Source organism: Rhodofomes roseus, assembly GCF_022264815.1.
Source record: "Rhodofomes roseus strain CIRM-BRFM 1785 chromosome Unknown C8Q71scaffold_48, whole genome shotgun sequence".
In the NCBI taxonomy this organism is placed as follows: domain Eukaryota; kingdom Fungi; phylum Basidiomycota; class Agaricomycetes; order Polyporales; family Fomitopsidaceae; genus Rhodofomes; species Rhodofomes roseus.
The window spans coordinates 44,668-59,932 of record NW_025953004.1 but is presented as its reverse complement, the minus strand read 5'-3'; the positions used below and the strand labels follow the sequence as shown (position 1 = coordinate 59,932).

The 15,265-nt window shown below is 60.7% G+C and overlaps 5 protein-coding genes across 5 annotated transcripts; 3 read left to right on the top strand and 2 right to left on the bottom strand.

Moving 5' to 3' along the window:
* The first annotated feature begins 35 nt into the window (after positions 1-35).
* Positions 36-2,415, top strand: C8Q71DRAFT_792691 (CMGC/MAPK/ERK protein kinase). Its single transcript, XM_047925428.1, has 11 exons — positions 36-323; positions 381-415; positions 471-501; positions 553-621; positions 682-714; positions 767-1,066; positions 1,123-1,202; positions 1,255-1,336; positions 1,394-1,597; positions 1,659-1,792; positions 1,885-2,415. Exons 1-11 carry the CDS (start codon positions 156-158, stop codon positions 2,069-2,071), a joined length of 1,323 nt encoding a protein of 440 aa, XP_047772392.1. The 5' UTR covers positions 36-155; the 3' UTR covers positions 2,072-2,415.
* A 25-nt stretch (positions 2,416-2,440) lies between these two features.
* On the top strand, positions 2,441-4,896 carry C8Q71DRAFT_792689 (atypical/ABC1/ABC1-B protein kinase). The gene is made up of 5 exons (XM_047925427.1): positions 2,441-2,845; positions 3,036-3,171; positions 3,233-3,601; positions 3,658-4,455; positions 4,516-4,896. The coding sequence occupies exons 1-5, from the start codon at positions 2,561-2,563 to the stop codon at positions 4,824-4,826; spliced, it is 1,899 nt and encodes a 632-aa protein (XP_047772391.1). The 5' UTR covers positions 2,441-2,560; the 3' UTR covers positions 4,827-4,896.
* A 2,578-nt stretch (positions 4,897-7,474) lies between these two features.
* On the top strand, positions 7,475-9,736 carry C8Q71DRAFT_457016 (NADPH oxidase regulator NoxR). Its single transcript, XM_047918658.1, has 6 exons — positions 7,475-8,121; positions 8,170-8,244; positions 8,374-8,518; positions 8,574-9,157; positions 9,225-9,365; positions 9,426-9,736. Exons 1-6 carry the CDS (start codon positions 7,600-7,602, stop codon positions 9,531-9,533), a joined length of 1,575 nt encoding a protein of 524 aa, XP_047772390.1. The 5' UTR covers positions 7,475-7,599; the 3' UTR covers positions 9,534-9,736.
* A 930-nt stretch (positions 9,737-10,666) lies between these two features.
* Positions 10,667-12,871, bottom strand: C8Q71DRAFT_456940 (uncharacterized protein). Its single transcript, XM_047918657.1, has 5 exons — positions 12,217-12,871; positions 11,787-12,155; positions 11,535-11,735; positions 11,281-11,483; positions 10,667-11,228 (listed from the first exon to the last, which is right to left on the bottom strand). Exons 1-5 carry the CDS (start codon positions 12,760-12,762, stop codon positions 10,820-10,822), a joined length of 1,728 nt encoding a protein of 575 aa, XP_047772389.1. The 5' UTR covers positions 12,763-12,871; the 3' UTR covers positions 10,667-10,819.
* Positions 12,872-13,591: 720 nt separating this feature from the next.
* Positions 13,592-15,157, bottom strand: C8Q71DRAFT_863749 (uncharacterized protein; the record flags this gene model as incomplete). Its single annotated transcript, XM_047928224.1, has 5 exons — positions 13,592-14,009; positions 14,065-14,255; positions 14,305-14,520; positions 14,583-14,948; positions 15,005-15,157. 5 exons carry the CDS (start codon positions 15,155-15,157, stop codon positions 13,592-13,594), a joined length of 1,344 nt encoding a protein of 447 aa, XP_047772388.1.
* Positions 15,158-15,265: the final 108 nt, after the last annotated feature.

The window sequence follows — 15,265 nt, the reverse complement described above, 5'->3', positions numbered from 1 at the left end:
GCTTCTATCGATCGCGGTTTCATACAAGATGGCTGCTTATAACCACCCGCGCCACCACCGCCCGTCTCGTCTCACTTCCCCGTCGTCTCCTCCTCGTCCCAGACGGCAGCCATCGTCTCCATCTGTTTCCCTAGCGCGTACCAGCAGTCTCCGCGATGCAGAGGCATTCCTTCCAGGCACTCAACTCGACTTTCATCGTCGACTCCGAGTATCAGTTCGTGAAGGAGCTCGGCCAGGGTGCGTACGGATGTGTCGTCTCGGCCAAGCACCGTAGATCCGGAGAGGGGTGCGCAATCAAGAAAATCACCAACATTAACACCAAGGTTGGTCTATGCACGTCTATGAGCGGCATACGCGGATAGAGACGCTCCTGCGCACAGAGAATCCTGACCAAGAGGTGTCTTCGTGAGATCAAGTGAGTTCTTGCTATCCTCGCCTCATCACGCGAGATCTCACCAGAGCCTGTCCAGACTCCTCCACCACTTCCGAGGACACAAAAATGTGTGTGCAGGCGTGCGCATGCGATCGCTCGCAAGGCTCATGCGTTGCTAGATTACTTGCCTGTACGATATGGACATTGTCTTCCGCCCAGATGGCAACTTTGACGAGGTCTACCTCTACGTACGTTCATTGTTACGATGCGACGGTACACTAGTCATCTAACTAGTCGCCGATCCTCAGGAAGAGCTCATGGAGGCCGACCTTCACGCCATCGTGCGTTCACACTCATCTGTACCCTGCTCCACGGTCTCACAATTCAACGCAGATTCGCTCGCAACAGCCCCTCTCCGACGCGCACTTCCAATCCTTCATCTACCAGACGCTCTGCGGTCTGAAGTACATCCACTCGGCCAACGTCCTGCATCGCGACTTGAAGCCGGGCAACCTCCTGGTCAATGCCGACTGCGAGCTCAAGATCTGTGACTTTGGGCTCGCGCGCGGGTACAGCCCCGCGGGCAACGGACAGGGCACGGCGAAGAATGCTGCGAACCAGGGCTTCATGACCGAATACGTCGCGACGCGGTGGTATCGTGCGCCCGAGATCATGTTGAGCTTTGCGAACTACGTGCGTGTGTTGTGCGGCGCCGTTCGACTCGTGCTGATGTTGTCTTTGTGCTCCAGGGTCCGGCAATTGATGTCTGGAGTGTGGGCTGCATCCTCGCCGAGCTGCTCGCTGGCAAGCCGATCTTCAAGGGCAGGGAGTATGTGAATTGCTTCTCCTCCGGCTGTAGAGCGTGCTCATATTCCACGTAGCTATGTCGATCAGCTCAACCAGATTCTGCACTACCTCGGTACACCCTCAGAAGATACCCTCCGCCGCGTCGGCTCTCCAAGAGTGCGTGCGGCACTCCCCCGTGTGTATCGCCTTGATGCTAACACACTCACTTGCTAGGCCCAAGACTACATCCGCTCGCTCCCGATCAAGCCGCGCGTGCCCTTCCAGACACTCTTCCCGCGCGCAAATCCGCTTGCGATCGACCTCCTTAGCCAGCTCCTCCACTTCGATCCTGCGAAGCGCATCACATGCGAGCAGGCGCTCAACCACCCCTACCTCGCCGTCTGGCACGACCCCGCGGACGAGCCTGTGTGCCCAACGGTGAGTGCTTTCTCCTTGCGCCGTGCGAGGAATGGCGACTGATCGTGCTGGTGCCATGTAGCCGTTCGACTTTAGCTTCGAAGAGGAGGACTCGATCGAGGGCATGAAGCGGCTGATCGTTGACGAAGTGCAGACTTTCCGCGCGGAGGTGCGCGCGCAAGCGCGGGCATCTGGGCAGATCCGTCGACAGGACAGGTGCGTTCCCAGCACTATTGCGACGGTCCCATTCACTCACCGATCCACCTGCTCCGCCCGGAACCACTCGCCTCGCTCGAACGACGGAGCAGCCTGCCGATCCCCACACGCGAAGAGATCCTGTCGTCGCCGGTGCACGAGAATGCTCCGCCGAACGGGGCGACGTCTGGCTTCACGGACAGCCAGGGCGGGGTGCGCGCGGAGAGCCCGGTGCTAGACGACCCGAGCGCAGAGCTGGAGCGCGAGCTCGCAGGGACGCACCTCGGGAAGCGGGCGTAGAACCCAACCGCTGGGTCGAGTACGATGCCGGAGGGCGGGGTGGGGCGAGCAAAGGAGTCTTGAGAGGGGGTATTTATGAAGCTCGGGCTGTTGCGATAGGCGATGTAAGACCGGAAGGACGAAAGGAAGGGATGGAAGGGAGGAGGTTACTTAGATTAAATCTGTTCTTCGCTGGATGGCGCGTGGGCCGCCTTGTGTGTCATGTTTACGTCTGTACACACATGCAATCACAGTAGTAATTCGAACATCGCGTCCTTACGACATACACAGACCGCCGATCGGCTCGGATGACGGAACGGCCGTGACGTCACGCGCTCCGTACGCGTACGCCCGGCAGACGACGCGCCTCTGTCAGTGTCACGCTCGCCGCACCATGTTCGCCTCGTCGTCCAGCGTCCCATGTCCATGTCCCCGCCAGCATCCCCCCTCATGTCGTCGAACTAGACATCTAGCAGTAGCTAATATCTCTCATAATCACACCCTATTGACATGGTCTTGTCCTACTCGCGCCTAGCCGCCTTTCGTGCCTGCGCTCACACGACCAGTCTCCTTCGCCCCAAGCTCGCAGGCCCTAGACTTTCCTCGCGGCTTACCTATTCTCGCCCTTACGCTTCTGTGTCGCATCGGCAAGCCTCGATACCCCAGTCGAGCTCTCGAACAGCGAGGTATGCCCGCCGGACGCTCTACTTCGCGGGTACTCTCGGGGCCCTGTGGTTCGTGGACACCGAATTCAACGCGTCGGCGGTCACAAGAAATCTACGTACGTTCTGGGCGGTACGTCTTGTTCCTTCCATCCCCCACTGCAATGCACGAGAGAGCGTCGCAGTCCGACGGGTCGGCGTGTCTGCCCATCACACCGGCTGGTCATCTGCTTTCGGCGGAGGAATGCAGATACTACCTCGTACTCACGATGCAGTGGCTCCGGTGATCTTTCTGTGCTCACAGAACGATCGCTTCCTCACAGTGTGCCATGATCGCCCTCGACTACAAGCTCAACTTCAAACCTGAGCTCAGCCACGAGATTCCCGCCCTCCACGCACGCGTCGCAGATCGCGTATACGACCTGTTCACCTCCAATGGCGGGCTCTATATCAAGATCGGTAAGTACGCCGGACAGCTCTGGGTGAACGCTGACCGACCACCCGCGACTCGCTCGCGTAGGCCAAGCCTTCGCGAACAACGCCGCGCTCATGCCTGCTCCAATGCAAGACAAGTTTTCAAAGCTCTTCGACGACGCCCCGCAAGTTCCGTATTCTGTCGTCGACAAGGTCTTCCGCCGCGAGCTCGGCCGTCCGCCCGCCGGCCCGGACGGCGTGTTTGAGGTCTTCGAAGAGCAAGCCGCAGCAAGCGCAAGCATCGCGCAGGTACATCGCGCGAAGCTCAGGCCGGAGGACGGCGGGCATTGGGTGGCGGTCAAGGTCCAGAAGCCGGACGTCAGCCGGCAAGTTGAGTGGGACCTCGGTGCATACAGGATCGTCATGTGGATCTACGAGAAGTACATCTTCGACATGCCGGTGTACTTCACTGTTGGTGCGGCCCCCTTTCCTTGTTATTTTTGTGTGTATACTGATAGTACCGCGTCGTAGACTTTATCTGTGACCACCTCCGACGCGAACTTGACTTCGAGCTCGAGGCAAAGAACGCCCAAGAGACTGCCCGCTTTGTCGCTGCCGAGCCGCGCCTTGCGGACAAAGTCTACGTACCCAAGGTGTTCCCTGCGCTGTCCACCAAGAAGGTCATGGTCGCCGAGTGGATCGACGGCGTCCGTCTCTCAGACCGGCGCGCCATCCGCGCGCTCATGGGCGAAGCCTCCCCTGCCGACGTGATCCCCTCGACACCGTCGGCAACCGGGCCCGACTACTCTCGCATCATGCAGCAGGGCCCGCTCAAGGGCGGTGTCTCGTGGATCATGCGGACGATGATTGAGCTGTTCAGCGCGCAGATCTTCGACTGGGGCTGGGTTCACTGTGACCCGCACCCCGGCAACATCTTCGTCCGCCCGCACCCACAGCACCCCGGACGCCCCCAGTTCGTGCTCCTCGACCATGGCCTTTATGTCCGCTGCCGACCGGAGTTCCAGCGCCAGTATGCCGTTTTGTGGAAGGGCCTGTTGACGCTCGACTACGGCGAGGTCGAAGCGGTTGCCAAGGAGTGGGGGATCGGCGAGGCAGGCCTCTTCGCAAGTGCAACACTGATGCGGCCTGTGAAGCTCCGACGGAGTGGGAAGTCGGCTGGTGGTGAGAGCGGCAGTCGGCGGTGGACGGAGATGTCAGAGTACGAGCGGAGCGTCCAGCTGAAGGAGAGGCTACGCAAGTTCTTGACGAACACGGATAAGATCCCCAAGGAACTCATCTTCATTGGGCGGAACATGCGCATTGTGCAAGGTGAGTATTGCGTGTATGACCTGGCCGCGAGCGCTCACAATTCGAGCACTCGTCACACAGGCAACAATCAACAGTATGGCTCGCCCGTGAACCGCATACGCATCACCGGCTCGTGGGCCTCGCGTTCGCTCACCACTGACCCGTCCCTCACACTCGCGGAGCGCCTGGCCGAGTATCGCAGATACTTCACATTCCTCCTTGCTACTACCTTCTTGGACTTTGCATTCTATGTCACCAGGGTTCGGCAGTGGGCGCTGCGAATGGTGGGTCTCAAGGGAGAAGGCTTCGAGGACGAACTAGAGCGCACTATGAGGGGGTTTGCAAGGACTAATTTCGGAATAGAGATTACACAAGGTGCATTTGATGGTTAATACTGCAAGTCAATGGACAACGTACTCCTCTGTGTCTCCGTGTCGGATGAAGCCAACATTCACGTCTGTACCGCCTCCATGTGAGAGTGGCACTAAGGTCCCATACGTCTGGCATCAGAGGCGACGTATCATCTAGGAAGTAGTCTCTTTTCCGGGCTGACTCGATGCAATGGGGTGTAGGCAGCCGCTGGGAGATGCGCAGTGGCAGGTAGGCGGCACTAGTACTGTACAGCGTCGTACAACATCAACGTCAGCGAAGTCAGATGAGTAAAACAATCTATTCAATCTATAGCTACAACACACGTGAATAAGTAACAGGCAGGTTGTAATGTCATCGTTTCATTACATACTCGACGGTCCCTCGACCGTCGAGCCTATCCTGAGCCGCTGTTTGCGCAACGCCGCCTTCGCTCATCCGCCATATCATCCCAAAGCACCCAGTCCGATTTGAGCGGAAGCTCCTCGTCGGACGACTGTGCGACCTGGTTTCCCAGCTTCGTGCTTGTGTGCCATCCCACCGAGTTCCGCACCAGTTGATGTACAGTAAGTAGATCTGGCTTGCGATACGTGTTCTGTTCAGCATGGGCGCGGATGATGAGATCCGGACCGCTGTAGACACATATCATGTCCAGGTCCGACGGTCTGCACAACTTCAGCACCTCAGCGCGGCATCCCGGGAGGATGGCGTTCGTGAGCTTGAGATGCGGCTTGTTCCACGAGCTCTCCCCACAGTTGACCACGGTTTTCTCGCTGTGGCATGAATCAAATAAGTGTATGCGGACGCGACTCACGGATCTCGCACCCTTCACAATGCCAAGGCAATTGGCCTTCTAACATCGCTCGCTGTGTGGGCCGACATACGATCCTCATACAGCGATGCAGTCAGTGATCTCCAGGCCAGGTCCTCATCGATCTCTGCAGGCAGTGGACATCGACAGCTGGCATAGACGGAAACCACAGGCTTGCACGGCGGCGCCTCGCCCGCGCCGCCTGTACATGCACGACCCTAGCATCGACCGAGTGCGCCACTGTCGGGGGTGACCAGTGCAGGTGCGTCCCAATCGGGCCTGGAAGGCGGGTTGTCTGCTGCGGGTACGGGTGCGAAGAGCAGGGTGATCGGTGGCAGAGGGCAGAGTGCCCGCAAACCGCTGAGCCGCGTGGCTGCTGGAAGCCGTGAGGCGGGAGAGCTGATCCGCAGAGGGTCGATCTGCGGTGGGCTCAGCCACTGGGCTGGCGGTGGGCTTGTTACTAGGCGGATGTGACTGGAGATACAGTCGGAGGTCGGTGGACGATGGTCGATTTGCGTTCGGGAACCTCAGCGGGCTACCGTCCTATGTTCCGTTCATTTGCAGTTCATTTACCGCGGACCATCGCAGGTCGACCGCGCGCCGTCCGCGTGTGATTACTGCGACAACGGTGTCGGATACCGCTACGAGGGAGAAGCTGCGTTGAGGCTGGGGTGAGTAGTAGCACGCCGCCGAGATAGACTCGCGATCCGCGTTCGTGGGTTGTGATGGGTGAGATTGGGGTGAGAAATGAACGTTTGAGCAACGGAGCACTCACGAAGTCGTCAAGCTGCGTTGTGCCTGAGAGAACGCGTTCTGGCAGGATGTAAGGAGGGTCCCGCACGGGGAATACAGTCAGATGGGCCTGTGCGGAATGCGCGCGCAGAGCGAGTATAACGAGGCTGGCTCAAGCCTGGCCAAGGTATGCGGGTCGTCCGACATCAGGATGGCATCAGAGTGCATTTGACAGAATCCACGGGTGGGACAGACTGCGCTCACACTCAAAAGTATGCGACAGCGAGTTGACCGTGCCGTGAAACGTGAACTTGTACGATTGTTGTGCCACGATGCGCAGCGCAGCCTGCTCGGCGCCGCAGTCATACATATACACGCTGAGGGAGAGCCTATGTGGCCGGTCATGACAAACGGAAGCGCTCACTGGGAGGGTGATGCTGCTGCGAGGGTCGGCCCCGCGCGGGTATCGCTGCAAGGATGTTGAGATGGCCAGGATGACAATCAAATACTATGAGGTTAGTGAACGGAGATCAGGACGATATGAAGGGAGCATGTTTGCTGTGCGGAGGACGCGCCGTGGCCTGGGACGGCAACAGTTCCCATAACAAGACTGCGCGTTCCGTCTCTGGCGGGTCCGGAGGTCAGTGTAGACAGCAGCGCTGGACGCTGTGCGGAGGCTGGGAGGCGTGCGACAGAGCGTCATGGCCCGTGCGAACGACTGGAGGAGCTGTTGTTGGCCAGATATGGAGATGGGACTGCCATATGCGGGTGCGGAGGTGGCGGCCGGGATGTTGGCATGGCTACGGCGGGCGTGGCCACGGCACGGCCATTCTGGGCCAGTCGAGCCACAGCCAGCCAGCACCAGTCGTATAAGACACCCGCGAGAACGAGCACAGGCGCGACGACGGCTGCTGCCATCCACGACACTGCAGGCGCCCGCCGTGGACTGTTGATCAGAGGTCGACATTCGCCCACCACAGCCCAACAGGCCCTCATATATCATACCTGCTAGCCGACGGTCCCCGCTCTCTTCCTCACTTCCTTCGTTCCTTATAACTCTCTCTTTCGCCCGCTGGTCGCCCAGGGTGCTGGTCTCTCTCCCCTTTCGGCTTCTCCATTATTGTCACAGCCAGGCGCTTTCCCCTTCGCCTTCGACTCCCAGACCGTCTTCTCTTCGTCCGCCCACTCTCGCACAAACCGTCCCGGGCCCTTGGCACCACAATTTCTAGTAGCCCTCACCTCCCCGTCTAACCATGTCTCTCAAAGCCGAGCTCGAAACCTGGGCCGCCGCCCTCAAGGCCTACGACGAAGAGGACTTTGAGAAATCCCTCGAGCTCTTCGCCACCATCGCTGACAGCTCCAAGATCCTCACCAACATGGGCCTCATCTACGCCACCCTCGGCGAGCACGAGGCCGCCGTCGAGCAGTTCGCCGCCGCGACCCAGCTCGACCAGTACCTCGCCGTCGGCTACTTCCAGTCCGGCGTATCCAACTTCCTCCTCGGCCGCTACGACCTCGCCCTCCGCGACTTTGACGATGCCCTCCTCTACCTCCGCGGCAACGGCGACATCAACTACGAGCAGCTCGGCCTCAAGTTCAAGCTCTACTCCGCAGAGGTCCTCTTCAACAAGGGCCTCGCCAGGATATACCTCGGCCAGGTCGACGAGGGCCTCCGCGAGCTCCAGGACGCCCGCAGGGAGAAGGCCACCGAGGAGCACAATGTCATCGACGATGCCATCACCGACCGCGGCGATGGCTACACCGTCTTCTCCATCGTGCGTCCACCCGTCCTTCCGTTGCCATCTCGCGCTGACGCTCTCTAGCCCGTCGGCGTGCTCTACCGCCCCGCCGAGAAGAAGCTCAAGAACGCAAAGACAAAGGACTACATGGGCAAGGCGGTGAGTGTTGACCATCACTTGTGCGGCGATGTGCATCTCGTGTAGCCTTCCTCGATCACTTCTCTGGCATACTTTGGTAACATCGCCTCCGTCTTGGGACCGCCTGGCTGACTGTGTCTGCTCTGCAAGAAACTCGTCGCCGCCGAAGACGCGTCGCAAGCGTTCACCGAGTTCACGGGTGTCGCGCGCATGAAGCAGTCGTTGGGCCTAACCCCCGACGCCGTCAGCCCGCTCACTCGCTCCGCAACCCTGGCCAACCCCGTCCCGCCCCCGAGTGCGTCTCACCTCTCATTCACCGTCGACGAAGCTGACAGTGTTGCGATCCACAGAGACGGACGACGACTTCCGCGCCCCGCCCCTCCAGCGCTCCATGACGACCATCAACGTCTCCGTTCCCTCACGCACCGGGCCCGCCTCTGCGCCCACCGACCGATCGCCGCGCGCAGGCTCGCCGCCCAACAACCCGCCCGCGTCCGCCGCGCCGCTCGGCCGCTCCAACACGTCCGCAGGGCGCATGGGCGGGGGCGCCGGCATGGGCCCGACGCGCGGGCTGAGCATCCGCAAGCCAGGGATGCAGTCGCCCGGGCCTGCGAGCGCGCCGGCGCAGGGCGGGGTGCGCACGACGGAGATCTACGACAGCTACCTGGACGGGTACGCGGACGACCCGCTGCCGCCCGTGCCGGAGATGAGGGCTGCGGGCGCGCCGCGCCGCGCGGGGACGATGCGCGGGCGCAACCAGGTGCCGCCGACGAGCATGTACTCGAGCGCGAGCTCCGCGGGCGGGATGCGCCGCCGCCCGACGAGGCGCCCGACGATGGCGAAGCGCGCGGTGAGCACGTATGAGGAGGAGGAGGGGTATGAGAGCGGGGAGTGGGATGAGGGCCCGATGGAGCTGATGAAGATCCGCGTGAAGGTGAGTGCTCGGTGGGCGTGCGCGCGTGGTCTGGCGTGGCGGTGTGCTGATCAGAGTGCGGGTGTAGCTGCACTATAATGACGACGTGCGCGGGATGGCGCTCACGCCCGATATGCTGTGGGAGGAGTTCCTCGAGCGCGTGACGAGCAAGTTCAACCGCTCGCTCGACGGGCTCGGGATGAAGTTCAAGGACGAGGACGGCGGCAAGGTGCGGCGCGTCCGAACACGCTTTCTTTGTGTGTGTGACTGACTGGATCGCCTCGTGCAGGTGAGCTTGCGCGACGAGATGGACTACGAGCTCGCCATCGAGACTGCGCGCGAGAGCGCCAAGGGCAAGGCGGAGGGCCGCCTCGAGATCTGGTGTACGGACGAGTGAGCGTGCGCGTGCTCGTCGCCCGTTCGCGTCACCGTCGTCGTCGCCTGTGCCCCCGGATATCTCAAGGAATACTAGGAAGAAGGAATATTGATAATCACGGACTACATTTCACTACTCGCTATATGTTCTCTCTGCTTTGCTTGGTCATTTGGTCGTCTTTCTTGTTTGCGTGCGCGCATGGCCTCTTACTCTCTCTGCTGCCCGCTTCGTGTAGGTGCTTTTGCGTGCCGCGCGGTGGGCCCTAGAACTACATACATGCGTAGTGCGTAGTGTGATAAATCACTAGTCTGCGCGAGGCTGCCCGTGCGCGCTCGACGTCGGGCAGTAGAACATCGCGTGCATGTGCTAGTATCAGCAGTTGTCTGGAGTTGACGTATGTACTACTCATACGCCTGCTTGGAATAGATGATAGTGCGTCTACATTGCGTATCCTTGTGGTCGGGCAATTGCTCTGCTAATGCCATCTACATATCGTGCTCTGCCTTGATCCCTGAGCCTGAAGGAGCCTCGTCCGGGCGACGGATGCCCTCGCGGCTCATCGAGTACAGGTATATCGCGCTCGACGCCTCCTCAGCCCAGTCAACGAGCAGCACATCCGGCTGCCGCATCATCGTTGCGCAAAAGTACATTGACCTCGTGTACGTTACAGTACAGCCTGTGAAGCCCATTCCTCACCTTCACCTGTACGTTCTCCTTAGCTCGAGGGGTTTCGTCCCTGTCCTTGCCAAGGTCCCATAGCCTGGTATAATCCGCGGATTTGTCGTCCACTATGACGACCATGGTTCCAATCATCCTATACTAAGCAAAAACGCGGTGTCTCCACCGCGTCGACATTTCGGCTTTGTGATTGGCTGCAAGCTCCGCAGCAGAGCCACCGTGGCCCCTTCCGTGCACGTGACCGCGCAACGGGGGCCCCGAGTCGCCCGGGCGCCGCCCCGGGCGCGAGGGGCGCCCCTCAACTTCCGCTTCAAAATCTATCATACTACTGACTTACCTTCTGAACTCTGTGCAGTGAACCGTGAACCTTGAACCGCATCCCGTGCAGTGCACGGGTGTTTGCTAGTCATAATTTATATCATTATGTGAAGTATCGGGATCATGCAAAACGTGCACCAAATGTGCAACATCCTCGTTTATGTACTCACGACTAGTTCAGCTCCTGATACCGTTTGCTAAACATCGTACGAAGATCAAACCACGTCATCTCGTCCGAGTCACATCTCAATGTGACACGCCGAACGACCAACGGTACTGAAGCGTGGAAAGCTCGAACAAGGACGGGACACCTATAGATACAGATCAAGGTCACCGTTCTGCGAACTCATAGTGACACGACTCCCGCGCGGTGAGAAGGTCACATAAGGACGCGGCGATGAGCCAGGGAGGCGTACGTTACCCGAGACACCGCGGTCGGTGAGCGAAGTGACCTGCATGGTGCGCTCGTCGTGCTCCCGGTCGAAGTGTACCACAGGTTGCTGCCAGCCGCTCCAGGTGTTCAAGGAGAAATCGCCAGTGTACGTGCCAGGGAGCTTGACGGTCGTCGGGGCGAACGTCGTGTGGGTGCTTACGGTCAAGTTCGATCCGGCAGCGACCGTGAGGTCGATGGGCGCATTGTTCGTCCTAATGTCGATGGGGAGCACTGGATCGATGCGCATGCCCGCCGGCTTGACGAGGCCGACGTTCGCAGTGATTGCTCTGCAGACACAGTCAGAAACATAGCTTGTGTGCCCCTCTGAGCAGTACGTACCGGTTTGTCGACTGCATCATCAGGTACAGATTATTGTAGTGCCAGCCATTGGTCACCCCCGATACGGTTGCATTTGCTACGAGACTGGCGTTGGCGTTGATCTCTCCGTTGTTGGCATTGAGGTCGATGCGCGGCGCTATGAATGTCCCACTGATGGGTGCATTCATTGTACGGAGCTTGATTTCCTTCGCGGCGACGAGCGACTGCGATGCCAATGAACTCCTGAAGTATCAAACATTCTATGAACGGCATACCTCCGCGTGGATCGGCATGTTCATCACGAACAGCGAGAAATCGTCAAAGACGGCAAGGCCTTGGAGATCGTCGATGGAGACCTCGAAGTCCTGAAGATTGCCCGAGACGCTGCCGAGTCGTACAGGGTGACTAGCAGACCCAGCGGGTAGGCGAACGGTCACATCGAATGCCGTTCTCATGTTGCCGTGCCACTGGCCACCCTGCGAAGACGGATGAGTATGATATAAGTTGTTGGTGAAAACCGGACTTACTGCGAAACGGACGTGCAGACCTGTGTTGCGAGTGAAGCCCCAAGGAGCCCCGCGACACACCTCGACACTCGGTCTGAATGCGTTCCAGTCATCCATGTAGGCAGTGACGTCGATCGTGATGTTGCGGCGCGACTGGTCGCCACACCCTGAGGCTGGGTCGGTGCTGTTGTCGAGAACGAAGCGGACGTTACCATGCGAGGCGAACGCGTTGAGCTCCAGGCGCGTGTCAGCGGGGACGCCGAACGATGCGCTCGCGGCATGAAGGTATTCCTGGCGGCCTTGACGGTAGAAGGGCTCGTCGAGGCGCAGGGATAGCTGCACCGGATTGCCGCATCTCCTCTGGTAAGCAGGCGTGGGCCGGTAAGAATGCTGCACCAGACCACAGTAGGAGCCATCAGTCGTATGTAAATGCATTGAGTATGGCACGTACCCTACGAGCATGGCGCACGGCCGTGACGACAATGGGTGGGATCGTGGCCGCCAAAATCACAAGAACGAGCAACACGTAGTGCCACCACCGGATGCGGAACTGCCTCTTCTTGATGGCAGTCCAGCAATTGGCGAAGCGAGAGGGAGCCGTAGGCTGTCTGTCTCGAACAGCCTCCTCGTCCTCCGGAAGCCGCACGCGGCCCAGCCGCTGGAGGAAAGGATAATCAAAAGTCATCTGCTGAAGCCCGGGGACATGGACAGTAGGGACCGTGGACGGTATCGCGCGCAGACGCTCCGAGAACCGGGACATGATGCCTTTCTTCTCGTCAGACGTAGCCTGATGTTCGGTCACGTCGGGAATGGCGAGAGGTGCGGATTCAGGAGTGGTAGGGAGCAGCCTATCGGTCTCAGCAGCGTCTTGGTCTCCCGCGGCGTCGACGTAAGAAATCTGAGCAGGGGAGCCGCGTTCGGCGCTCTCGTCGAGGACGACGGGGGCTGGGTGCGAGCTACCGCCCTGCATGGGAGGGGTCGGCGGCGGAGTCGACATGCGAGGACAGCGACGGTGCAGTTGAAAGGGGGACTTGATGAAGGGCTCCGCGGTGCCAACCAGAACATATATATGTAACGGGCACTGCCTGACCGCAGCGCGTCATGAGGCTGGGACGCAGTATATGGCAGATATCTGATCCTGACGGTTGCAGCAGCGGACGGCGATGCTACATCCGATGTGAATTGAGTGATCAGAACAAACCACCAACTGCATGGCAGTGCGCCGGCATCGATCAGGGACGTACCCCTCGAACTGCGGACAACTTACATAGTTGATCGAGAGCCTACTTTGCTTGGATGTACATCACGTAAGTACCATGACGGCTTCCGTCCGCCACGGTACCCAGACGGTACCGTACGCGTCTGCGCGAGTCCGCAGCGAACCGGGTCCAGATGCGTTACGGTTGAACGTTGGACACGGCGACACGCGTTATTCGAGGGTGCGTGCTTGGCAGCTGGGATCTAGCATATGTCGTCTTCCGTGTCATGGCATTCGATGTATTGAGTAACTGTAGGGGGAGAAGCATCCTCACTGCTTACCTCGGCACCGCCACAACACAGCCTTTGCTCAACAAGCCAGAGCCCGTACAGTGGCGACACATCATCGCGCGCGACCAAGCCATTGAAGGTGGCCGTGTGTTCTGAATGTTACTCTTCGTCGACGGCGCTTCGGCCGTCCTTAGCCGCAAGGGAGCACGCCCACGCGCAGGCGTCTCGAGGTGATATGCCGTATTTGGCAAGTTGTGTATTAGCACTGTAGTTCATCCGGTTGGCTGGCCTCGGCGTCGGGGCACGACAGTCCGGCACAGGCTGAGTGACACAGTCTACTAGATGTATAATGCCACGTCGCCCTGCACAGCCTGTGCATCTACCTCTCCGCACGCCCGATCTCCTCTCCGCACGGCCCCGGACACGACGTGCATCTCGCCATACTCGCCCCTCGACACCGTCCTGCCGTGCATCTCCAGCTGCGACTCCGTCTCATGGTGCACCGTTGGGATGTGCGGATGAGTCGACCGCGCGTAAAGCGTACCCGTGAACGAGTCGGGGAGGGCGATCGTCGAGGGGGCGTACGCGTTCGACGCGGACACGGTGAGGTTCAGGTCGTCACTGGGCGCTGCGAGGAACGACACAGAGAGCGGGGCGCGCCACGCGGCGAACGAGGCCCTGTACGCATGCTTGCAGGGGTCGTCTCCGTCTCCCGCGCCAGGCGCCGTGAGCAGGGAGACATGAGCCGCAATCGGTCTGAGGACGCGGGTGAACGCGCTGACCTTGTCTGCATACGGGGCTGGGCACTCACTTGTCGGTGGACGCCATCGACAGCCGGGGGACGACGGGCGGCGCGCCAGCGGGTCGCGCGGGCCGGGCGAGGCTCGCGTTGGCGGCGATCGCGCCGTTGTGCGCGTACAAGTCGATGCTGGACGTCGCCTCGAAGGAGCCCGTGATGTCGCCGTTCCAGCTGGTGACCCTGATGCTGGCCCCGCTGAGGGACTGTCGGCGCGTCAGCAGCGTGCGATTCGAGTGTGGGGTGGGACGGTACCTCGACACGCACGGGCGCGTTCATGGCGTGCAGGAGGAGGGAGCCGAAGGACACGCGGTCCCGGAGGTCGTCGACGAGAAAGGCATAGTTCCACAGCGAGGCGGAGAAGGCTGGGATCACGACGGGCGAGCGCGGCGGGCCGGCGGGGAGACGGACGGTGATGTCGAATGCGAATGGTACCGCGCGCTCAGCTGCGTCGTCTCCCTCCGCGGGGTCCTGCGGACAGCGCCAGCGTGAGCATCTGGAGGCGGCAGGTGTGAAGGGGGAGGGAGGCGCACTACGGACACGACGACGCCCTCCATGCGGCCGGGCTCCGTCCAGCGCGGCCTCGTGTGGCACACCCTCGCGCGCGCGCGGAAGGCAGCCTCGTCGCGCGCGGCGACCCGCGCGGTGATGTCGACGGCCACGCTTGGAGGGCCTGGGGGCGGCGGGTCGGACGGGTCGGCGAGGACGAAGCGGACGGAGCCGTGTGTGCTGGGGTTGAGCGCGTCGATGAAGAGGGAGTCGTAGAAGGTGGAGAGCGTGAAGGAGGCGTGCGCTGTGCGGGGGTCGAGGCCGGGGGGCGAGAGCTCCCAGTGGGCGGGGCGGAAGCAGTGTGGGATGGGCTGCGTGTGCGAGGCGGGCGGCAGAGCGTTGGGCGAGATCTGTGGGGGGTGGAGGGTGAGTTTGGCTGGGGTCGGTGTATATTGCGCGTACGCACTGTGGTGGACTGGAGGAATGCGATGGCGAGCGAGGAGGCGGCGAGCACGAGGATGTTGCGGGGAGAGCACAGTTGGTGTGCTGTCTGCGCGGGTGGTTCGCTTGCAGGTCCCACGGACGGTTCGTTGGAAAGGGCGGGTTTAGAGTCGGGCATGGCAGTTGGCAGCTGCGGGGAGTGGACGAGGACCTATATGGTTCTGCGACCAGTCTGTTACAAACATGCTCAGCGCGCGCTCTGGGGTCGGAGGTGACTTGTGCGGGG